This window comes from Maniola hyperantus, chromosome 5, assembly GCF_902806685.2.
Source record: "Maniola hyperantus chromosome 5, iAphHyp1.2, whole genome shotgun sequence".
In the NCBI taxonomy this organism is placed as follows: Eukaryota; Metazoa; Arthropoda; class Insecta; order Lepidoptera; family Nymphalidae; genus Maniola; species Maniola hyperantus.
The window spans coordinates 2230579-2256179 of record NC_048540.1 but is presented as its reverse complement, the minus strand read 5'-3'; the positions used below and the strand labels follow the sequence as shown (position 1 = coordinate 2256179).

At 35.4% G+C, this 25601-nt stretch overlaps 2 protein-coding genes across 2 annotated transcripts in view; one reads left to right on the top strand and one right to left on the bottom strand.

Moving 5' to 3' along the window:
• Positions 1-25601, top strand: part of LOC117982475 (uncharacterized) — a 190038-nt gene that overhangs the window by 1687 nt on the left and 162750 nt on the right. The gene's annotated exons all lie outside the window — the stretch shown is intronic.
• On the bottom strand, positions 3788-4066 carry LOC117982477 (large ribosomal subunit protein eL29-like). Its single transcript, XM_034968831.2, has one exon. It carries the CDS (start codon positions 4064-4066, stop codon positions 3818-3820), a length of 249 nt encoding a protein of 82 aa, XP_034824722.1. The 3' UTR covers positions 3788-3817.

Genomic DNA, 25601 nt, shown 5'->3' with positions numbered 1-25601 from the left:
GGTTTGTCCTTCAATCACGTCGCAACGGAGCAACGGAACGACGTGATTTTTTGCATGGGTATATTTAAAGGCCTGAAAAGTGTCATAGGCTACTTTTTATCCCGGAAAATCAAAGAGTTCCCACGGGAATTTTAAAAACCTAAATCCACGCGAACGAAGTCACGGGCATCAGCTAGTTTATTATATACTAGGTACCTAGCTGTTGTTTAGAAGGATTATTAGGATATCGCTTTTCTCTAAAAAAGTAAGTTTTTTCAGATTTCTTGATTAATTAATACCTACCTACCTAATTAGTCAATATTAAAAGTGTTCCTTTATAAATAAACATAAGAGTATTCGTCAGTTTCTTTAAAAATTCAAATCAGGGTTTTTACTATTTACCTATTCTATAAAAAATTGTTAAGACTACTAATTTAATTTACCTATATGCGAAAGTGTGTCTGGCTGTCTGTCTGATACATTTTGACGGCCCATCTGTTTAATTCGATTTTGTATGAATGATACAAAAATAGATCATCCTTACATCACAGAGACGGACATGTTACTTCTAATTCCAGAAAATCCAACAGTTCCTATTTTTATGAAATTTAGGATTTAGGTCTTAAAGAAACCTAAATCCTTGCGGATGAAAACGCGTTAGGTACCTACCTAAACCCGTGATGATTTATGTCAGTCAGTCATTTTATCCTTGTATACATAATATATCTAAGATATATTTTAGTTTATTTTGGTACCACAAATACAGGTAGGTACATAATATACTACATAATATTATTTATATGCGTAAAGTCGTCTCCAAAGTTGGCCTGCCTTCTTATGTTTATTCATATTGCATTTTATTAGAGCAACCGGTTAGCGCAATACTGAATAATACTCAAATAATTCACACCTAAACTGAGAAAAACATTCCTTTTAATTAAATTGTAATTGCCCGGAATATCACGTCAAGAATTATCATTAAGGTTAATACTATCAGAATTACCCAAATTATAAATGCGAAAGTGTGTTTGTTTGTTGATTTGTTGGTTTGTCCTTGAATCACGCCACAACGGAGCAACTAATCGGCGTCATTTTTTGCATGCATGGATACCTATAGTTAAAGACCTGGAGAGTGACCTAATCCACTTTTTATGCCGGAAAATCAAAGAGTTTCCACTGGGCTATAGAAATCGAAATCATGAATATGAAACCGCGATCACCAGCTAGTTTTATAGTTTCTTCATAGTTTTTCTATCAGCAGTCTCCACTGATTGCCAATTTAAAAAAAAAATTATCAACAGCATACCTTCAGCATACATAGTTCGGCATCTATTATGCATATGCACTATTATGTATTTATAAGTAGACGGAATGACACACTTCATCTAAACCTTCGTGGTTTTTTTGCTGTGTCTAAAGCGGGCTATGTTGATAATTAAAAAACCGGCCAAGTGCGAGTCAGGCTCGCACAACGAGGGTTCCGTAATACAGTCGTATTTTTTCGACATTTCGCATGATAATTCAAAAACTATGATGCATAAAAATAAATAAAAATCTGTTTTAGAATGTACAGGTGAAGACCTTTCATATGATACCCCATTTGATATAGTTATCTTACTTCGAAAATTGAAAATACTAATTATTAGTTCATGACCACAATTTAATTTTTTGTGTGTGATGTAACTACAAATTCACGGTTTTCAGATTTTTCCCCTAATGCCAGCTATAACACCTACCTACCTGCCAAATTTCATGATTCTAGGTCAACGGGAAGTACCTACCCTGTAGGTTTCTTGTCAGACAGACAGACAGACAGACAACAAAGTGATCCTATAAGGGTTCCGTTTTACCTTTTGAGGTACGGAACCCTAAAAACTATTTGGGTTAGCAATCGTTGTCAAAAACAAAAGACGAATAAACCCAGCTTATTTATTGTACACAAGGATCAAATGGCTTATTTATTGTAGACAAGCGTCCAATTTATTTCAAACGCTCGCCAATCTGTTCCGAGAAACGCAACGCCACTCCGAAACTCCAAACCCGAGATGATTATTTGAGCCCACTCGTATTTCAGCCCGCCTGAGACTTGTACCAGGGCCACGGACAATAGTGCCGTTCAACATATTGTATCGATATTTTTAGTCGATCAAGTCGATGCAAATGCACCTCCAAATATTCGGTAGTAACTGACCCATTCTGGCTGTGCTTGGACAAATTTCCCAATTTTTCCTCTTTGATTTTAATAAAGAGTATAAAAACATAGCTCTAGTGCTAGACCGTTGACTTATAGGCGGTTAGAATTGAACTTTAAGAGCCTCGAAAGCTCAACGGTTATAGGAGCGGACTGAAAACCGAAAGGTCGCCGGTTCAAATCCCACCTGTTGCACTATTGTCGTACCTACTCCTAGCACAAGCTTTACGATTAATTGGAGGGGAAAGGGGAATATTAGTCAGCAATTTGGCTAATATTCTTTTTTAAGAAAAAAAAACTTTGATACAACAATCAATTTATTCTTTTATATGTATAAATAGATGACATCATAATCAAAAATTAGTGGCTAGTTACCACCCTACCGGCAAAGCCGTGCCGCCAAGCGATTTAGTGTTCCGGTACGATGCCTTGTAGAAACCAAAGGGGCATGCATGGGTTTAATAAAAACTTTTTTTTTTTTTTAATAAAAACTGACATGCATAATCCATATCCCTTCCAGGTTAGCCCGCTTCCATCTTAGACTGCATCCTTAGATTAATTATTCTAAGACTGCATCATCACTTACCACCAGCTGAGTCAAGGGTTAACTTGTATCTGAATAAAATATAGAATAAATAAAAAATAATTTATTTTACAAAATGGTAAATAGTGAAAACCGAACAACTTTTTTCGCGAAATGTGCAAAGTATTATATGAAGATATTATCAGCTTTATACTATACCTAACAATTTATGATAAAATTATGAAAAAAAAATACATTTTCATGTACACAGTCTTATTCTTTTCATGTAGACAGTCTTAATTTATTGCAAAGGTTGGATTTTATAAATCTAAGCAATTCTATGTCTTTTAAATAAAAATACACCTACTTACTGATACCAGTATCGATTTATCTTAAAAGGTTATATCGATGTTAGAAAGTAAGGAATCGAGTTGCGAATCCCTATTCGAGACCAGTTCTAAATCCTCGTTGATAAAACCTCCTATTGTTTATTTTGTTTCCGTGCGATTTATTGATGCAAATTTAATCTTTATAATTTTCATAGCTCCATTCATCATTTTGATAATAATGATTGTTCTTAAAACTGTTTATTGTTTTAGTTGTTTGCATAATTTTTTATTGTCTTTCGGGATTTTAATGTTTATCTCGGTAAAAGTTATGCTAATTGAGTAAAATTGTGTGTGTCGTGAGATGTGACACAAATACTTAATTAATGATTATTTTAATTTTTGTTTGTTTCTATTAACAAGTAGGGCTTTATTTTCTCTCAGAGAAAGGCAAGAGGTCTTCTCAGAGAAAGGGAAAATATATTAGGTACTAGATGACGCCCGCGACTTCATCTGCGAGGATTTAGATTTTTAAAAATATACAAGGTAGTGTAGTCATCTGTAGCAAATTACATGAAAATCATAATATAAACAGATGGCATCGATGTTCCGGGATAAAAAATGAAAAGCTAGCAGACAGACAGACAGACACGCACATTTATAGGTGTTGTACAAAACTGCTTTACCAAATCTACTACTATTTGCCTGATACCTTTTCACACCCTAGTCCACCGCTAAGCTGAGCTAGATAATATTTAAATTTAAATATTTTAAATTTTATTGCTTATAAGTAACCGTTCATTTCTTAGCCTTGGCTTCTCTTGTACCTTTTCTCTCCGCAGCACGCTCTAGCTGTTGGGCAGGCTTCAGGTTACCCTTTTTGGAGAACTTTTGATTCCTTAAGAATTTAGGGTCCATTCCTAGAGTTGATTCGTGCCTGGTCTTCGTGGGCTTTTTAATCCCATTTCTGTGAGCCTTGCGGTTTTGGTTATAATTTGTATGGTTCTTTGACTGTGCCAAAAAAAAAAATGTGGAATATGGAAACATGGTTGTTTTTATCCTAGATAAGTGAAATTTCTACGGATCACGGGCTTTACTGAGCAAGTTTATATTAAAGTGGGAATTGTAAAACTCATCTTCTGTACGGTAGGTACGATAGTGAGAACTAAATTAAATATTGGTTCATACAAAATTAGTATTCTCTTTAAAAAAAAGCATATTATACAGTGGAAGAATATGTAAATGATAAGAAAGCTTGGATTTGACTCGCTCCAGCAATGCACGGGGCTGCAATTGCTTGTACAGTATGGTATAATAATATTGTAAATGGATGACTTGAAAAGAGCAACCACCGAGTTTCTTGCTGGTTCTTCTCGGTAGGAACGGCATTCCGAACCAGTGGAAAATTAAACTAGTTAACGATTCATAAGAACTTGTAATAAATGGCTACTTGAATGAAAATAAATTCTATTCTATTCTATTTTATAGTTTCATCGAATAGATAGATGAACAAGAAAGAGACCTACTGCGTCAGTTAATTGATGTAATATAGGACTACCTACCTAATCAAGTTCTGAGAAGATAGGATCACGCATGAACTAGTTTACATGAGATAAACAAACTGACAAGCATGATGGTTAGGTATATTATATATATAGTGATAGCACATGTTTCCTGGCCAGATGAATTCGCGTTGCTATGAATGAAGATAAATCTGTACCGACATATTCATTTCCTTATTTCCTTTTCTTCCTAGCACCACACCTTCGGCACTCCATCTATAAGCGAAATCATTTAATAACCAAATACTACTACCGGAACACCGGCCTGTCCGCACACGATTTGTGTGTGTGGGTAATGGTAGGGCTTGAGATTTGAGTAAAGCCAATCGAGCGGGACAAGGACGCTCGCGGGACGACAAGGTGAGAGCCGAAAGTGACACCAAGGCGGCCAACAGAGCCAGTAGCCATACCGTTACATTGTGGGCAACGATAAATTGGACGCGAGAGTGAGTGTTGCCTCCTTACATAGTAATGGTTAGAATTCTGTGCTAGGATGGTCCATGATACAGGCACAGATTTTGTGAAAGCAGACATGAGGTCAACTGACCTTCTGACTGATCCAGACAATTACACCATCACGATGGAGAAAATTGAGGGTAAAAGCGCGTCGGTAGAAGAAGAGTCGTGGCTCAGGAACATCCGGGAATGGGCCGGGATTGCCAACATAGCACAACTTTTACTGTTGACGAAGGATAGGAGGACAATGGACATTATAATATGACGAGATGACAGCCTCTAATAGTGGAGAGACATGACAAGACAAAGAAGACGGGTTTCCAATCTAAAAAAATTAAAAAGACTTCATCAACGCCCAGCCTAAATCCTCAGACCTAAAAACCCCTTACTATTCAGCGAGTATGGTAGTAAGCAATATTTAAGTTTATTTAAGACTTTGTAACAAACAAAAATAAAAAAATCTTCATCCAAACTCAACCTAACCAAACAGCTGATAGTACAAAAAAATTGTACTAAGTATAACGTAAATAGTACTATAATGACTTCAATGTATGCCACTCCATCCATTGACGTGATTGCATCATTAGATACAATAACAAGGCGCATCTGCCGTAAAAGTGTGAAGTGTGAACGTCAGGGTGCTTCCACACATATTCGGAAATATTCGGAATGCAGGCAAATATTAAATTTACTACTGGCTGTCCGCAAATGCTAAAACTAGATAACTTTTAGTAATTATTGCATTTATAAACTACGGAAAAAAGAACTACGAACTACTTAGGTACTTACTAGAAATACGCTTCTGTTGTATCGAAACAGACTATGACCTAAACTAAACCCTACTCATTCTACCCAGAAAAGACCCGTACTTAGCAGTGGGCTGGCGATGATATGATTAATTGATAAAAATAATAATAAGTACTGTGTCTACTCACGGTCCACGCGCGACTGCAATACTGATCTTATTATGTCTTGCGCCGGCGAGGGACTATTGTCCAAGAATAACAAAAAGGAATCATTAAGAACTGCATCGCATACAAACACAGTGGACTGAAACTATGGCAAAACACCGTACTAAAAGATGAGAACTTTTGTCCTCCACGGGCCTGCCTCGCCTGCGCAGGCCGTTGTGGTAAATCGAATTTCGAAGATGCGCGGAACTTTGTGAAGGCACCCTAATAGTCGTCCATTCACAAACACCTCGGATGAATGGCCGCGACTTACGATGCGATACAAAAACCAGCGCATCTGTCAACGTGACGTGCCGACTGCCGACGTGATCGACGAGCGAGTTTTTATTTCGTGCTAATACCCCCTGTAGCTCAATGCCAGACATGACTGGTTACTTTCTTCTGCCATTTTTACTGCGGATTCCTGTGAGACTGAATGCATAGCCACAAGCCAGCATACCACTATGCATACACATCTCTATATATAAAAATGAATCAATGAATGTGTTGCTGATCGCAAATCTCTTTCGCTAATTCTTTTTTCATAATATTCCTTGAAGTACGGGGATGGGTTCTTACGGAGAGAAAAAAAATCCTGAAAAAGAATCGACTGCTGGCGACGAATTTCACCGGGGCAGCTGGCTATAGATATAAATTTGAGAGCCTCAATAGCTCAACCGGTATAGGAGTCGACTGAAAACCGAAAGGTCGACGGTTCAAAGCCCGCCCGTTGCACTATTGTCGTACCTACTCCTAGCACAAGCCTGACGCTTAATTGGAGAGGAAAGGGGAATATTAGTCATTTAATATGGCTAATATTCTTTTAAAAAAAAATGCACTATCACTGAATGATCCAATATATTTACATAGATGAAACATTAAAATCTTCCAAAACAGTAACAAAATCATAGAATAGAAAATTAAAACCAAAAATCTCAGACCAGGGGCGTTTGGGACCCTCTTAACTAATTAATAATTATCACCATTACACCATTATCTTACAAATTCCACAGTTAAAATCAAAAAGTGTACAATGGCATCTACTCAATTTAAAAATTTAAGTATATGTATTGAAATTACGGGTTATTCCGTATTCATCCTATGACATCTCATCCTATTATGTTTTTTACTCCGACCCTAATATTAATATCTCAACCGATCAGAATAAATATATTTTTTCTTAACTCAACCAAAATAATTTCATTAGTCATCATGGAGCAAAAATTTCGAGCATGAAGATGTATTTTTGTACGGATAGCATCACTAGCATAAACATTTTCATTTGAAATATTCAAAACACAATTTTTTGTGCCTAAAAACTCAATAAAAATTAATCAAAGAATTAAAATAAAATACTTTATTCAGATCTAACTATTATATTATCACGTGGCATGTACTTTTTGATTCTAATTTTCCTGAACGAAAGTGATGAATATACAGTATCAAGTTTCGTCACTTTTTACAAATGAAAGTGACGAAAAGTAATCCAACGCTATAAATCAACTAGTTTTTTTAATAATAGTAAGTTACAGATACTATTATTAAAAAACTACGCGGACTTAGTCCGTTTGGTTTTATGTTTTTAAAAATCTCGTCGAAGTCTTTGTTTTTTCGTGATGTTAAAGTAGCCTATTGTCATTCTCCAGGTGTTATGACTAAAAATGATAATAGGAATCACCTGAAGGAAATGGAAGGCAAGCAAATTATACTTACAATTAGCATTTTCTGTGTTTATAATTTGTTCGATACATTAATATAAATAAATTCTGCAAGCACTTTGTTTTAAATTTCTTTATCTATAAATAAAAAATGCGTCTCGAGTACGACAACCGGTGTGGGCGGAAGTGCACCTATCTTGCATGACGTCATTCGGCATTCCCAAACTACCACAGAGCTTAGGAACAAAAGGATATTTAGAAGTTAACGTCGACTTAATAGGTCAATCATGGGAAACGTGTACAAACCTACAAACACAATAATTCACACATATATTTAATTTAAACACACACAACTTGGTATTCCAACAGACAATACTTGGAATATAGTAGGCAATAGCCATACTTCTTTTTTATAGTCGTACCTGATGCCTGCGACGTCGTCTGCGTGGATTTAGGTTTTTAAAAATCCCGTTTGAACTTTTTGATTTTCCGGGATAAAAAGTAACCTATGTCTTTCTCCAGGTCCTAAAATAGTTAAGGACCTGGAGAGAGACATGATATAGACCCATGAAAAAAATCACGTCAATCCTTTGCTCCTTTGCGACGTGATTAAAAATGACAAACCAATAAACCAACAAACCGTCGTGACGTACCCCTTTCAATTTATCACATAATGGTTGGAATCTTACTGCAGGGCATAGGTCTCTTGTATGGACTGCCGCACGCCGTGTTCCTGCGCCGCCTGAATCTTGCGACTCGTTTAATGTCGTTTGGGTGAGTGAAGGATCTTTCAACGCTGCGCTTTCCAATGCGAGGTCGTTATTCTAGCACTTTGGAACCCCAACGTCTATCGGTTTTTTTGAACTAAATGCCTTGCCCACTGCCACTTCCGCTTCGCAACCCGTAGAGCTATGTCGGTTACTCAAGTTCTCCTACGGATCTTCTCATTTCTGATTTGATCAGAGAAAAAGAAGAGAAACTTGAAGCATAGCTCTCTTCATCGTCCGTTGAGCGACTCTGAGCTTTCTTATGAGGCCCATAGTCGTCCATGAAAAATGTCCGTCTGGTCTACACAAATTTTCAAACCCCTATTTTGTCCCCTTAGGGGTTGAATTTTCAAAAATCCTTTCTTAGCAGATGTCTACGTCCTCAGAATATTCTGTCATAATAGCTATATAAAAGGAAAAACTGACTGACTGAGTGGATGACCGACCTGATCTATCAACGCACAACTCAAATTATTGGACGGATCAGGCTGAAAGATATCAATTCAAATTCAATGAAGCTGATTTTAGACATTGAACGACAATTGTTTAAATGAACAGCTACTTAGGCGACAGAACAAAAGTTGAGTAAAAGTTTCCATTGTGTACTCACCCAATAACATCAAATTATTGGACGGATCAAGTCGAAAGTTTTCAATTCAAATTCAATGAACCTGATTTGAGACATTGAACGACAATTGTTTTTAATGTACAACTACTTAGGTGACAGAACAAAAGTTTTTTAGTAAAAGTTTCCGTTGTGTACTCACCCAATAACACATTTTTTGCACGTGCGTCTGCACATATCTACTAATAAATTGTGTATATCAATCGATGTCGTAAATCAATTTGTTTGACTTGGACATTAACGGGGCAATTGAACGAATTTATTTCAAACATTTTCGATTAACACATCCGCCGCACGGGTCGAAATATTTTAACAACACGCACCATTTAAACTATTATTATTTTTGTCAACACTCGCAGTTTTTTTTAAAGACTGTAGCGCTTGTCTGCAACCAGACCTGCTGGCAACTGATGTTAGATGGAACGAGCTTGCCACTATTCTATTTATTAAAGTATCATAAATTGCCCTGATTTTCTATTTTCACACAACTTTCTTCGGGTACCGATCTAGTCTATAAGATTATGTTTTGTTTCTTAACTCTAGCTGAATAAATATTTTTTTATATTTATCTTCTTTCTTCTTCTTCTATCTTCTAAATATACATACATATAATAGGAAAAGCTGACTGACTGACTGATCTACCAACGCACATTTAAAACTACCGGACGGATCGGGCTGAAAGCTGGCATGCATATAGCTATTATGATGTAGACATTGGCTAAATTTGGATCCGCGAAAGGATTTTGAAAATTCAATCCCTATAAGAGGATAAAATAGGGGTTTGAAAGTGAGACTCCGCGGACGATGTCGCGGGCATAAGCCAGTGTAAGCAATTGCCATCAGAGTGAACTAGAGTGAGGAAACTCTCTTATTCTGAATCGACATCTGTCAATACAAGCGTGGCATTGTGCCTTATAATGTAAAGCATAATGTCACGCTTGTATTCTAAGGACTGAAAGGCTTATAGTTTCGCTTGATAAAGAAATTGCCTAGAATATTGATGATAAAATATCTTGAAGTATCGCCCTACAGAACCACATGAATGTAGCCAGAACCCTGAAAAAAGCAATGAAACAATCATCAAAAAGGGTCACTCATTAGAACTAACAAGTTCCAGAAATGCGTCGTAAATCATCGCGGACCTTTGACGCGGGCCACATTGGCCAATCAGTTAGCAGCCCTAGCATGACGCCAAGACAATAATTTCCCATGGGACTCGAGTCGTAAGTCTTGAGCCTACTCGTCTGTCAGTTTTGTCCTTTGACGTACGATAATTTCAAGTCCCAATCGTATTTATGTTTGGATAGGTACAACACGGATGTTTTATCATCAACCCATCGCTGGCTCACTACTGACGGGCTGGCTTTTGAAACGCACATAGCCCCGAAAAGTTAGAGATGTTTGCCCAGAATAGAACCCCTGATCTCCCGAATACAAAGCCGATGTCTTAACCACTAGATTATCACCGCTTTATACCGTGGTATCTTAGTACCTTGAAAAATCATATTCAGTGGCACAATATGCTGTCTTGTAACACGAAATAAATGAATTCATTTCATTTCATTTCAATGGGCAGGTATAACATTGGATATTGGCACAAGTTGACGAAAGTGACAATAGGCTGGGTAATCCTCATGTCTTGCGTTTGTCACTTTGACATTTAGGTGTAGAGATGATAAAAAGTCACCCTGTCACACAGTGGCAGCGCGCGGGACTTGCTCATGCTAAAGTTGCAGGGCTATTTTGAATTGTGTCGCAAAAGTGACATTGATTTATATTCGGAAGCCTATCCGTGACACAAATTGGATTGCTTCTTCAATAAATCCCTATTTACTGATGCCCATGATGTCAGCGATTTTAAATAGTTATGAACGAAGGTTAAAAGAATGATGCGATCATGGGTATCATTGGATCATTATTTAATTTATGCTGATTGCTGTTGATATCTCGAATTAAATAAGACAGATCATCATCACAGTATAATTGCTATAAAGGCTTAAAACATTTGCAATGCCAAAAACTAATGGGATAGGATCAGCCAAGAAATTATACAAACCGCTAAGATATCTTAATGGCCAGGCGTGTTAGGGATTTCAACCAATCACGTCATATAACAATAACCTGATTGGTTTATTGAACACGTCTCCGCTTCACTCCGCTTCAGCAGAAACGCACGCTTGTAAGCAAGCACGATTAATCTATACCTCATCATTGTTTCTATCAAGTATGATTGTCATAAAGCGCAAGCTTATCCATAATTCTATAGGTACTTACTTAAATTCCGCAGGAACTCTTTAATATTCCGGGATAAAACGTGCCTTATGTCCATGTCCGGGATCAAACTTTGTCAAAAGCGACTAAACAAATGGACCGTGAAAAGGTAACAGATTTGAAAGTGCACCTTTCAAGACAAAAAGTTACATGCACTTTCGCATTCATAATATTACTTATTACCAAAGTATATTATGACCGTAAGGATATGAAAATCCACCATGCTGGTCAAGTACGGATTGGCAGACTTCACATACCTCTGAGACATTATAGAGAACTCTCAGGTATGTAGGTTTCCTCACAATGTTTTCTTTCTCTTTTAAAGCAAGTGATTTTAAATCTTAAGGTAGCTCAGTTCGGTGCTTTCTCCATACAAACGTAGGAGGGAAAATACAACAATATTCGATACTGTACGCATAAAACTAAGAATTATATCGATTTATCTCGTCATTATCTAGGTTCAATGATATATAAAACATTGAAAAAAATATTGATTTAAGAGTTACGAGCCTCAAAAGATTCCTATTTCAGCACTAAATTTATGACAACTTTGGGCGTAAATAAATAAGATTAGGGATATGAAAATTCTAAAAAAAATTATCATTAGACATAGTTTATTTATTCATTAGTCGAAATAACTTTACTTTACAAACATAAATTCAGTAGTTTTTTCTCAAAAATACTTTTTCTATACCCTTTTCGCGCGCTTGATTTCGGTAAAAATCATCGTGCCTCTCATCTTTCTCATACAATGTCAAGTGAAAAGCAAATAGATTACCCACGTGCGCTGCCAATTTCGGTCGAACGTACTGCGTCACCTTAACTGCTTACAACTTACAACTCCGAAAACACACAAAATCGAAAACCCCCGGGCACCCAAATAAGATGTCGAAGTCTTAACATATAACCTATCACCGCTTACGCTTAAAATAAAGTTGCATAGTTTCCGTACAAACGAGTGAAACACAAATCATGTAATGTTATTGCAGTAAAGCACGCACGGATACAGGCGATTCAGTTGGCAGTCAGCAACGGGCATTAAACTTGAACGCGTTCAGTGTATTTGCCAAATTATTGTTTGTGTGAACGCCACCTGTTCCAGTCATACCATTGCTAGCTTATGATACGCATATACACATATTATGGTGTTAGCGGCATTGCCTTTGCCTAGAGTTGAATTTAAAAACAAGTGCGAGTCAGGCTCGCGCAATGAGGATTCCGTACTACAGTCGTATTTTTTCGACATTTTGCAGGATAATTCAAAAACTATAATACATAAAAATAAATAAAAATTTGTATTAGAATGGACAGGTGAAGACCTTTCATATGATACCCCACTTGATATAGTTATCTTACTTAAAAAATTGAAAATACTAATTATTAGTTCATGACCACAATTTAATTTTTTTTGTGTGATCTAACCCTAAATTCACGGTTTTCAGATTTTTCCCCAAAATGACAGCTATAAGATCAACCTACCTGCCAAATTTCATGACTCTAGGTCAACGGGAAGTACCCTGTAGGTTTCTTGACAGACAGACGGACGGACAGACAGACAGACAGACAGACAGACAACAAAGTGATCCTATAAGGGTTCCGTTTTTCCTTTTGAGGTACGGAACCCGAAAAAGAAAAGATAATTGGGGTAAAATGTAAAATGGCTGCAAGAAAAGCGGGGGCTATTGATTCGAAGCAGAAAAGATTGGAATTTATAAGTTTTGAAGAAGTTAATAGTTAATAACTACTGTTGAAGTTTATTAAGCATTGTATATTAGATGGAATAAAACTAATAAATAGAACTGACTTCTTATAAGTCGAGGTTATTTCTATTATATGTGCGTTTTAAGGAAAACATCGCGAGGAAACCTACATACCAATGTTCTCAATGGTGTGTGAAGTCTGCCAATCCGCATTTGACCAGCAGTAGAACCGTGCTCAGTAGTGAGCCAGTGATGGATTAATGGTGATAAATAAAATTTATTTATTTACATGTTCTGATTTTGGATATAACAACGCGGGCGAGTCCCTTATGATTAAAATCTAAGATTAGAGATCGTTAATCTTATCACCGAATACAACCGATATGTTCGGAGGCGTGGTCCGTATTATACAATCATGTTTGCGAAATGATAAAGCAATTTTTTTCAACGTTTATAAAAAACTACCTAATATCATTTTTACTTTATGGATACGTAAGCTCTGTAAATCTTTAATCGACAAAGTTTGAAGCCATTTCAGTGCTAACTTTCATCCACAGTTCAATGGAGCGTAGTCGACATACGTTTTTCAGAATATTGTATTTCCTGTAAAATGCAGCAGATTTTTTTTATTTTTTTTTATTCAGATACAAGTTAGCCCTTGACTGCAATCTCACTGACTGCAATTGATGGTAGGTAAGTGATGATGCAGTCATTTGTGGGAATGAGTGTAATATTTTATAATAAAATTCCACAAGCAATTTTAGACTTGCCTTTACACAAGTTTAAAAAATGTGTTAAAAGTATGCTCCTAAAAAAAGCATATTATACAGTCGCAGACTATGTAAACGATAAAAAAGCTTGGATTTGACTCGCTCCAGCAATGCACGGGGCTGCAATGGCTTGTATATGTATAGTAAGGTATAATAACATTGTAAATTGAAAATTAAAAAGAGCAACCACCGAGTTTCTTGCTGGTTCTTCTCGGTAGGAACGGCATTCCGAACCAGTGGTAAATTAAAACTACCTGACTATTCATAAGCACTTTTAAAAAGTTTACATGAATAAAAAAACATTCTATTCTATTCTATTCTATTCTAGTCTAAGATGATAGCGGGCTAACCTGGAAGGCGTATGGCAGTTTTTTATTAAACCCATACCCCTTTGGTTTCTACACGGCATCGTACCGGTACGCTAAATCGCTTGGCGGCACGGCTTTGCCGGTAGGGTGGTAACTAGCCACGGCCGAAGCCTCCCACCAGAACAGACCAGAAATTTAGAAATTATAAAATTCCAAACCCCTGCCAGGAATCGAACCCGGGACCTCCCACTAATAAGACCACAGCGCTCACCACTGCGCCAGGGAGGTCTCCACTGCCCCAGCAAGGCCTTTTCTCTTCTATAGTATCAAAGTCAAAATCAATAATAATCTGTAAAAAATTGTAATCCTATTTGGCCTTATTTTCAGTCTGTTATTATGTAAAATTATATTGTATAATATATCGCTGTTGATTGCAAAAAACGAATAAAATAAAATAAAATAAAATATTCAAAGTAGGTAGGTACTTGTATTGGTAGGTACACTTTTTGATTATCAATTGTTGGATTTGTAAGATGATGTACAGGTCGCGGCAGAAAGTAATGTACATCGGCCTTTAGAATGACATTTCAGCTTTGTAGAGCGTTGTCTCGGTCACTCATACCTATATGACGTTTTGTCGGTCTCAATGACAGGGACAACACTACAATCTGCTATCTCCTTCTAAATGTCGATGTACGTACTGTACTGGTGTTCGAGGGTTCCAAACGAACCGGTCTGAGATACCTATATGCATTTAATATGCCAAGAACATTGCAAATATTCTTTTCTCTTTATAAATAAATAAATAAATAAAAATCTTTTTTATTCGTATAAACTTTTACAAGTACTTACGAATAGTCGGATGCATCTACCACTGGTTCGGAATGCCTTTCCTATGCCTACAAAAGTCAAAGTCAAAGTCAAATGATTGATTCAAAATAGGTAATAAATTACTCTTATTGATGGTCTGGTATGGTGTTAGATTTGTAAGATATAGTGGTGATAATTATTACGCAAACTTAAAACTAAAGCTACGAGGGTTCCAAACGCGCCCAGGTCTGAGAAGAGCCCACAACAAACTCAGCTTTAGCAGCAAACTCACAGGAGTCCGAATTAATTTACAGCCATTCTATAACAAACTTTGTTCCGATCGAACGCTTTCACTGTTAAGATGAGTGTACACTATACATTAATGCAATTGCCTTTTCACTCGTAACACCAATATCGGTCATTCAATTATAGCCAGCACACTATGCAGGCTGTAAATCAATTGCGTTTGTCTGCAAACCCATTCCTTCTTCATTATACAACGAGATACATAAAGTCTTATGTGTATTCACCTTTATGTTACACCAATTTCAACCTTATGTCCTCACAATAAGAGATAGTTAAACCAACTCCTTCTTAATATAACCACAGTACCAACAAGTTATATGTACCTGTTTTTATATTTAATGATTTTGAACTTTATCCCTTTGTAAATAAGAGATGGCAATTGATGATAATCGTAAAAGTCTGCTGAGGGTAATAAAATTTAACTTTCTTCATTGGCTAATACTGACTTTTAGTTATGTATATGTGTATTCCTTATGACTTTTACACTTTGCAACGTATTTTACCCGGTTATGGCGAGATCGAATAAGGCTGAAGAGATAAAAAGACAAACTGACTGACATAATCAAAGTAGGTAACAGTTTAAAACTTACAGTGAGCTTTTTCATGGCGGTTTTCTCTCTAGCGACCACCATCGACTTTGAAGAATCGTGCGTGCACTATGCATGTCATTAATGAGGAAGTTTCTAGCCAACGTTCGATAAAATTTTCATAGATGGCGCTAAATTACTACCACTACTAAAAACGAAAAATTATACCTATATCTATATTATGATCTGTGCTTTATTCAATGACATAGATGAAGAGTAACAGCTAGCGTGCACCGCAGTTTTCCTTATGTTTCTTTGCCACAAAATCTATAAACTATAATACTTAGAAGTAATTAATTAATTTTGCATCGGGGAAGAAACGTGAAGATTGACTTGACCTAAAGCAAAGATCATAATATAGATATAGGTATTACTTTTCGTCTTTAGTGGTGGCAGTATTCAGCGCCATCTATGAAAATTTTATCGAACGTTGCCCTGAAACTTCCTCATTGACGTTCGTGTAAATTGCATGTAGAAACCAGAAGATTTTATAGCATGAAATGATGCGAGGAATACTATTCATTAGACTAGACATTTTCCCATTAGACTTCATTGTCGTTTACAAATCAGGTCATCTGAGACCGCATCATCAATAACAATCAGGTAATGATCGGAGTCAAGTTGAATCATAAGCGTCCTTAGAACATTGATGACCTCCTTGGCGCAGTGGTGAGCGGTGATAGAGTATAAGAAAGGTAGGGTAAGTTCGTTTAAGGGGACTCACTTCAGTGCTTTCTTCATACAAACGTAGGAGGGAAAATACAACAATATTCGATATTGCACGCACAAAACTAAGAATTATATCGATTTACCTCGTCTTTATCTAGGTTCATTGATATATAAAACATTGAAAAAAATATTGATTTAAAAGTTACGAGTCTCAAAAGATTCCTATTTTAACACTAAATTTATGTCAACTTTGGGCGTAAATAAATAAGATTAGGAATATGAAAATTCTAAAAAAAAATATCATTAGACATTGTTTATTTATACATTGGTTGAAATAACTTTATTCTACGTGACACGTAAAATAAAGTTATTTCAACCAATGAAAGTTGTTTTAAAGTACGTATAAACAACTTAACCTCCAATCCGGGTTTATTAGTCTTGGGATGACCCTAATATGAATCAAACGCAGTTCCAATGTCCACAGTCTTATATTCAGGTACACTTGTCACATCCACTTAGTTTATATCTAGCTTAATTAATCACCTAGTACTTATATCTCCCTTAATTACTTTTATATCGTCCCTCTTTTTACTCCCGCGCACTGTCACACCTCCACTGACGGGTGACAGATGCCAGGTTTTCTGTGTTGCCCACAGTCGTCCATCCTGCTCCAGATATGTCCCCATATCTGACCACTCGGCCTTCCAACCGAGGGTAATGCCCTCATACCCATAACTCAATAGGAGCAACATAGAATACCTAAATATTATAATTAATATGATTAGTATAATAATTCCTCTAACAGATCAAAGCTAACATTGTTAGATTTAACAAGTGCACTAAACAAGTGCCAATGAGACCTACAAAATACTGGTATCAATAATCATTATGTACATTGCAATCAACATCTGTAAGTCTAATTCTTATAAATACACAACAAATCACACTGAGATAAGTAAATAGTAAATACTATAAGTCATTCTGATTTAAGCTTGATATTAAGAAAATTCTATAATCTAGTTATTGTTAGTGATATACGTATACAACCAATTCACAATAGTATAATCAAATATTGAAATCAACACAATTCATGTTAATACTTAATACAAGGAAATTATAGTGAAATCAATAATTTAATTTTTAAATATTATTATGAACTACATATTCTTCAAGTTTGTATTTGTATTTAGTAATACGTGAATAAATATTTGCATGGCAAATGTGGCAATACTAATTATGAGAATTATAAAACATCTTTGGTAAATTGCATTTAAAGCGAATAAAATATAATCAAACTTAAACAAAACAACAACGAGGAAAGAAAAGAAGGATGGTGAATTATCACCAACTTGAATTCTGAGTGCTAAGTACTCTATGATTTTAAACCATGTCACTATCAGTTTTCAATTAAAGTAAGTTTGTTTGCCCTTTCCTTCTTACCACTGTAATGACATGAATTCTAATCCTACATAATGCTCTAATGCAACACAAATACAATATTTTCATTAGTATAAACATTTTAAGAGATATGGTACGAGTTGTTGGATCCCATTGACCATTACTAACACTTTATACAAAATTAATCACAAAGTTCTACAATATACCAATGAACCTAACTACTTCTGTAGACTTCATAATTTCTTTAAACTTAAAAATAAATTAAAAGAATATCTTATAATCCAATGTTCTCATACAATTGATAAATATTTGATATGAGTTGACCTTGATTATAATGTCTTTGTAGTGTTTCATGAATTACCAATTTGACTATCGTGAATTGACATTTAATTATTCTCAAGTGGTACCTACTGATTGACACCGTTGAAAAAAATAATAATATTACAATATAAGTATGTAACGTAAAACAAATAATAAGAAAACCATATGCCAATCTTTAATTGCATATATGTAGTATTATACTAAGCAATATCGGTAAGTATATGAATAATGATTGTAAAATAATTTTGCAGACCAGAAAGGCAGAGATGTCGGCACAGATATTATGTGACCATATTTTGTACTCTACTTGAATAACAATAAAAGATAATTACCTATCAAATTGAATTATTGAATATTGAACCTATGTCTACGAAATCAAGATAAATAATATGGTTAAATGTAGTTGTTATTATTAATAAGTACTAAGATCGAAACAAACCACAATGTATTCTAAGGAGACCCCCAATAATCATATTATAATAATATAATATAATATATTTATTTATTTAATAATAATATAATATATTTATTTATTTAAACAACTCAGTACAGTAATCAACTCTCTGGAATCCTGACCCCTAAACTAGGAAATCCCGTGTCTTAGGGGCCAGTGCCTTCCCAAACATAATTTGAATAGTTAATAATTTACAGCTAGGTATTACAACTATATAAAATAAATAAATCAACAAAACACAAGGTTAAAGCGTGAAACAAACCATGGGACGCGTCCGTAAGCTATGGCTAAGAACCGCGATTGTAATATTATTTCAGAAATTTAAAGAAACATGAATCCACTAATTGATAATGATACACAGTACAGATCACTATGAGATCTACAATGTGCACAATGTAATCCTATATTTTCAAATAACTGAGACGACTGCCTCTGACTCTATCTCGATTGTAGTACAACAAATACTATTATTAATATAACAAAATAAGTCACAATTATGTTAGCCAAGGTATTATTGTATTATTATAAACTCGTTACCCGTGATGCCCCATATCATCCTTGCACTAGGGGTAGATGCATGCATAACTGTGTCTACCATAAGCCCCGTAAGTGCGATAGAGAGCGCAACAGACGGCGTTTTGTTGCCCCATTTTATTGTCTCGCAAGCAACGAGTCCTTGATGGCACTATAGACTTAATTGATGTAACATACAATAAAATCTGATTTCTGGAAACTTCCATTCTTGTACATTCTTGAGCGCGTAAGGACGAACGATGCCAGAGACCCTCGTCCTCTTATGATAATATGGTTAACTTGAACACGGTGATTGAGGACAGACAGCACCCAACGCTGCACCAACCCAGCGTCATGCTGAGCCGTGAATTGCTGCATCGGTCACCGTTGCTTGTCTCGTGTCAGTGTGTGACAAATGAATGACAAAGATGTAGGAAATTATTTCGTGATACATTGGTGTACTTATACGCTTTGGTAACATATCAACGATCCATACATTAATACCTAGCGAGTGAAGTAAGCAAGCCTTCGTGCGCGAACTGCTTATATAGTCTATTGGAATATATGATACTTGAAATAGTATTTAAGAATTTGCTCTGTACTGTGCTGTTTCCACCAAACATCAACGTAATACAATGAGTGACTGCGAAGATGTACATTAACATGAACCGATATTTAGCATTTACAATCAGCATGTCATTTTAGATCTACTTTAAAGGGTCTATACAACTTCTACTACGTACCGAATTCAGCAAGACATAATTAATATATTATTACTGAATACGTCCATTATAAGAACTTTAATTTGAATTTAAGTAACCCTTGAACATTAGTATCTGCTAGAACAGGTTAAGTGATTTCCAACCATGATATCTACTTCTGTACCCCTATTCTGTAGATAAATCTATTATTATTAATAAAAAGGATACACCCTTTCCACTTGCCGACCGAGTTAGTCTGCTTGTTTTCCATCAACTTAACTGGACTCCCTCTTGTCACCATCGCGACCCGATCAGTTGCTGAAGTTCATACTGAAGATCACCGTCCACTCGCATCGGGATTATCGAATCAGGTTTTACCAGAATATTATTGTTCGTCATTTTTCAGACGCTTCGTCAGCCGTTTTCCAATTCGTTTGTTGGTTCTTACTAGGACCAGCTTTTGTCACCGGAATACGATCCATTGTTTACGTTAGTATTGCCACCTTCCATTTGTCATTCTTGATTCCTTATTCTTAGGTTTATATTATAGTCAATGCTGCCCTCCTTTGGCACGATTGCTACAAAATCAAAAATTTCCACTTGCTGTATGTCACAATTGGGACATGAATTAAATTTTCCAATAACAATATGTCTCATTTGGAACATATAAAATAGACAACCTTTGACACAATTGGGACAAGGTATATTACATAAACTATTCTCAGCAATTACCGCTTATCACACCAGGAATAAGTCCATACATAAGTCGGTATTCTTTTCTCTCATTTGCCGGGTTGGTTCATCATAAAATATTCTCAGGAATAACCGCTTATCACACCAGGAATAAATCCATACATAAGTCGGTATTCTTTTCAACTATTCTCAGGAATCACCGCTTATCGCACCAGGAATAAGTCCATACATAAGTCGGTATTCGTTTCCCTGATTTGCTTGTTAGGTTATTATAAAATACTCTCAAGAATCACCGCTTATCACACCAGGAATAAATCCATACATAAGTCGGTATTCTTCTCTCTTATTTGCTCGTTAGGTTATCATAAAATACTCTCAAGAATCACCGCTTATCACACCAGGAATAAATCCATACATAAGTCGGTATTCTTTTCAACTATTCTCAGGAATCACCGCTTATCGCACCAGGAATAAGTCCATACATAAGTCGGTATTCGTTTCCCTTATTTGCTTGTTAGGTTATCATAAAATACTCTCAAGAATCACCGCTTATCACACCAGGAATAAGTCCATACATAAGTCGGTATTCTTCTCTCTTATTTGCTCCTTAGGTTATCATAAAATACTCTCAAGAATCACCGCTTATCACACTAGGAATAAGTCCATACATAAGTCGGTATTCTTTTCAGATATTCTCAGGAATCACCGCTTATCGCACCAGGAATAAGTCCATACATAAGTCGGTATTCTTCTCTCTTATTTGCTCCTTAGGTTATCATAAAATACTCTCAAGAATCACCGCTTATCACACTAGGAATAAGTCCATACATAAGTCGGTATTCTTTTCAGATATTCTCAGGAATCACCGCTTATCGCACCAGGAGTAAGTCCATACATAAGTCGGTATTCGTTTCTAATATTCTCAGGGATCACCGCTTATCACACCAGGACTCAGTCCATACATAAGTCGGTATCCTTTTCTCTCATTCACTGGTTGTCAGTTTGTTTAGAGTCTAAAAATAATAATCACATTTATAACAATGACACGTTATATCATAACAATATTAAACACCATTTTTTTTTTCAGCCACCAGAAGCGATTATTTGTGTACAGTCAATAGAATGAATATTATAGTGTCAACGGTTATGGCAAACCCGCTAAGTGTTTGCTCCCTTAATACCTCATTTGATTAATCTTCTTCTTAATTTGCTTTATGGCTTTTAGTAATTTGATTAATGATTTGAAAGACTAGTTATCGAGACTACTGAACTCAATGCTCAAATCGATATTCTCAACGATTTGTGGAGTATCTACAGTAGTAAACATCTTTAGTTCACCGTGGGCTCTACCGCGGTTGTTTGACAGCTACAATGTCACGATCGCAATCATCTCTGATTGGTTAATGCTCGCTCACTATTGGCCACAATGCATTGTTGCAACAAGAATCGCACAAATTCAGCCAATCAGAACAATAATGATTGATGCAGGTTTTAGACAATCGCCCTACGTGTAATGTCTGCAAGTGATAATAATTGTGCAACTCGTTTGAAATTTTAATATAATTTAAGGGCACACACACAAGAGAGCAATCCGTCTTTTGTTTATAATAATTATATTAATAATTTATTTATTTAGTAAAAATATGCATCTCATAAGCTCCTTTTTCCAAAGTCAAATAGCTAGTCAAAATTTGGGCAGTAAAAGTAGGGAATCCGTTTCTCCACTATTTATCCGATGGGGCTTGCAAGGTTAAGATTTACACTTCTCTGTATACTGACAATTTCATTTCTTATTTCAGATCTAAACCTAAGTCAGAGATCGAATTATTCGTGTATTATTTATACCCGATAAACAACGATATGATAAAATTATGTGTTAGTAGGCTATATAAAGAAATACAACAGTCCAGACCCTGTAATACATAACATTACCACCAGTGGCGTACACAGAGTTCGAAGCCAGGGTAAGCATTAGTAAGATAGGCCTTAGATACACCTTATATAGACCTACTGAATGGCAGGTCATAAAGAAAAATGGGCACTGGTCATTTCAACTAGGGTAAGCAGTACTTTTATGCCTCTATGAATTGCACGCCACTGATTGCCACAGTCATTGCCACTTCATTTAATAACACCTTCGTAACTCTCTTTTGTTATTAGAGACACATGTTTCAAAGTTTCCTTTACTCGTACATAAAAATTGAACTTCGTAACTTAGTATTTCTTTCGAATTTCTATTATTACAGCAGATAGTATCATCTATTAAGTTGGTAAGCCAATCCAATAATAACAACAGTAAATATGATGTACTTGGTAGTTAACCTGTTGTTCAGTGCGTGTTTTTCCGAGGTAGTAAGTACCTAAAGGCTTTGATTTATGATAGCAGATTGTACAACAAGGGCACCAAACAAGCCACTTGAGCAGAGTTATAAACACTGCTTTTCACTTCGATTGCGAGGAAATGTAACAATAATATTACTATAAGTACATATCTATAGATTGATCGAAAAGAGTAGGGATTAAATGAGGGTGCTGTAATGAGTTTGTAGGTATAGGTCGCAACCTCAATACAAGTGCAAAAGTTCACTGGCACCATAGAAATTACATACATTCTTTCTCATCCATATATCATTCAGAGAGACTGTTGTTTACCTATAAATACCTTGTGCATAACAGCATGAAACGCACTTTAGTCCTCTTATAGCCAGCGTAAAATAGAACCTTACGAGCATGAGAAGTGGAAACGTATTTTTATTTTATTATTATTGTTATTTTCCGAATTCTAAAAATCACGAATGCATGTCATCTATTAGTATAAGAGGATGTCAGCCACTAGTGACTTTATATGAATGTGATAGCCCATATAATTTTACCTTTTTAATTATAAAACTCTAAGAACATTTGAAAGAACCACTGTTATGCTGATAAATAAATATTTTAATTCAATTCCATTTATTTATTTTCATCTGATCTGATCAGTTAAATTCACTTTAGGTTAATATAATAATGATTCAATTCATTTTCCTTTCATAACCTCACCTCTCCTTAAATGGTAGTTGCAGCCAATGTAATTTATAATTTTCACAAGGGTGAGCAAGCGGAACAAAAGTACATACTAGCACTTAATATAAATTTTATTGGTATAAGAATCAAATAAAATTCCAACATCCACATGGCTACTTTCGTGAGCATGAGTGTTGTATGTCTTTCTGTTTCTGGTATGTACATAGTTAGATTAATTCAAACCTGATATTTCATACCCTATACCTACTAGGTATTCAAAGTAATCTAATAACTCTAATTTGGTCGAATAAGTAAACCTACAGATTCAAAATAGGTTCAATGTTACCTACTTTATCTAGTGGACCAATTAATTATTTATTAGCTGATCCACCCCAGGTAGAATTTTCCAAAATCTTTTCTTTGTGTCCAGTAGTAGCTTAGTAGAGAACTCAAATCATATTTGATTATGCAGGGCCTGCGGGTTGATCTATGTCTGTCAGTACATAATACAGACTATTCAGTCGGTAGATAGGTATTAAATGGGTGCATCTAGCAATCGACTCTATTAGTCTCCCTATCACTGTCTATCATTCTCACAACCATACCATGCCTACCATAGACCCAAATCCAAAAATCTTACATTAAATGGTAGGTTATGAAAACACATGCACCTGACACATATTTCAGGCATTCTATCCTTAAATTGTACTAAAATATTACTATGTGTATAGTTAAGTATGTAATTATTTAATTAAACAAGAGTAACTACTCATATTGAGACTATTCAATTCAAAGTTTTAAGACTTTATTTTAGTTACTAGGTAAACTAGATTTGCTTCAATTAACCATAGTAGTATTCAGATGTTTCTTACCTTCTTATTACTGTATTACATAACAATACCTTGAGGTTACACCCTCCATCATAATGAGGCAGGCAGGGATGGCTTTTTTTTCTTTTGTATCATTATAACAGGCCTCACACCAAGAGTTACTGTGTTCTTATCCGATCCATGCAGGTACATGACTGCTTCTAATCACAACTTGAAGGTTATGTGCACTTCTCCACCACAGATGCCGGCCAAAACCACTTGTTCATCTCACATTCGTCGACCTCATCGTCAAGTCGGGGTCACAGGGTCGTGGACATCATCAGAAAAGTTGTCGAACATGAAAAAAATGGTAACAGTTGAATAATCTCGAAAATATTGCATTTAAGTGACACCAGTATCAAGTACATACCTACTTGATTATATCAGACCCCTGTATATAACCCAAATTTTGCACTAAAACCATTGATTGACCCATTGATGTAGATATGACCGTTGTTATTGTAAGATTATTATTTCTATTTTTAACTAAAGCACATGTACATATTTCTTTTTTTAAAATGATTGTTGAATGATTTAAATTAAGACTTGAATAAAATTATATTGTCAACATTACTTCCTAGATAGATAAAGTTATATATAAATGAGTTAAGTAGATATTATTCATTCTAAATTTTCACATTTTATTATGCTATGATAATGTACTATAGGTAATAATTTGCACACTCAGTTATTGGTTGAATGTGTTAGATCAAAACAGATTTACGACCAAATTGTACCACATTCTAGCAAATAAACTCTACTTTTTTATTTCTACATTAGCTCATGTATCAAGTACTTACCTACATAATAATCTAATTGTTTTCTTGATTCTACTTTAATATAGGTAGGTGCCTATTTGGTTTAAAGTATTTGATATCACTTATTACCTTATTTCGATTTTAAAATACAAGGTGTTAGTACTACGGTGCGTTGCATCCAGTCATGAAATTAATACTAATACTACTTATAACTTCATAGATCAAATCTTGGGCTAGGTATGTTCCTACATAATAATCCATTAAAGCGGTCAGAATAAAACTATAATCCCTTACTTTGAACTCTCAAATAAGTCATAATGCTGATATCTACTTACTATTAATAATTATAGCCTTCACTTACTCTGTTCTAAAAGTATCAATTGGTAATATTGTGACTTATCAAATACCTACTTAGGTATTTTGATGCAGTAAT

Bases quoted from the DNA above. Each gene is read 5' to 3' on its own strand.
- LOC117982477 (XM_034968831.2), bottom strand. From the start codon at position 4,066: ATGTTTCCATATTCCACATTTTTTTTTTTGGCACAGTCAAAGAACCAT.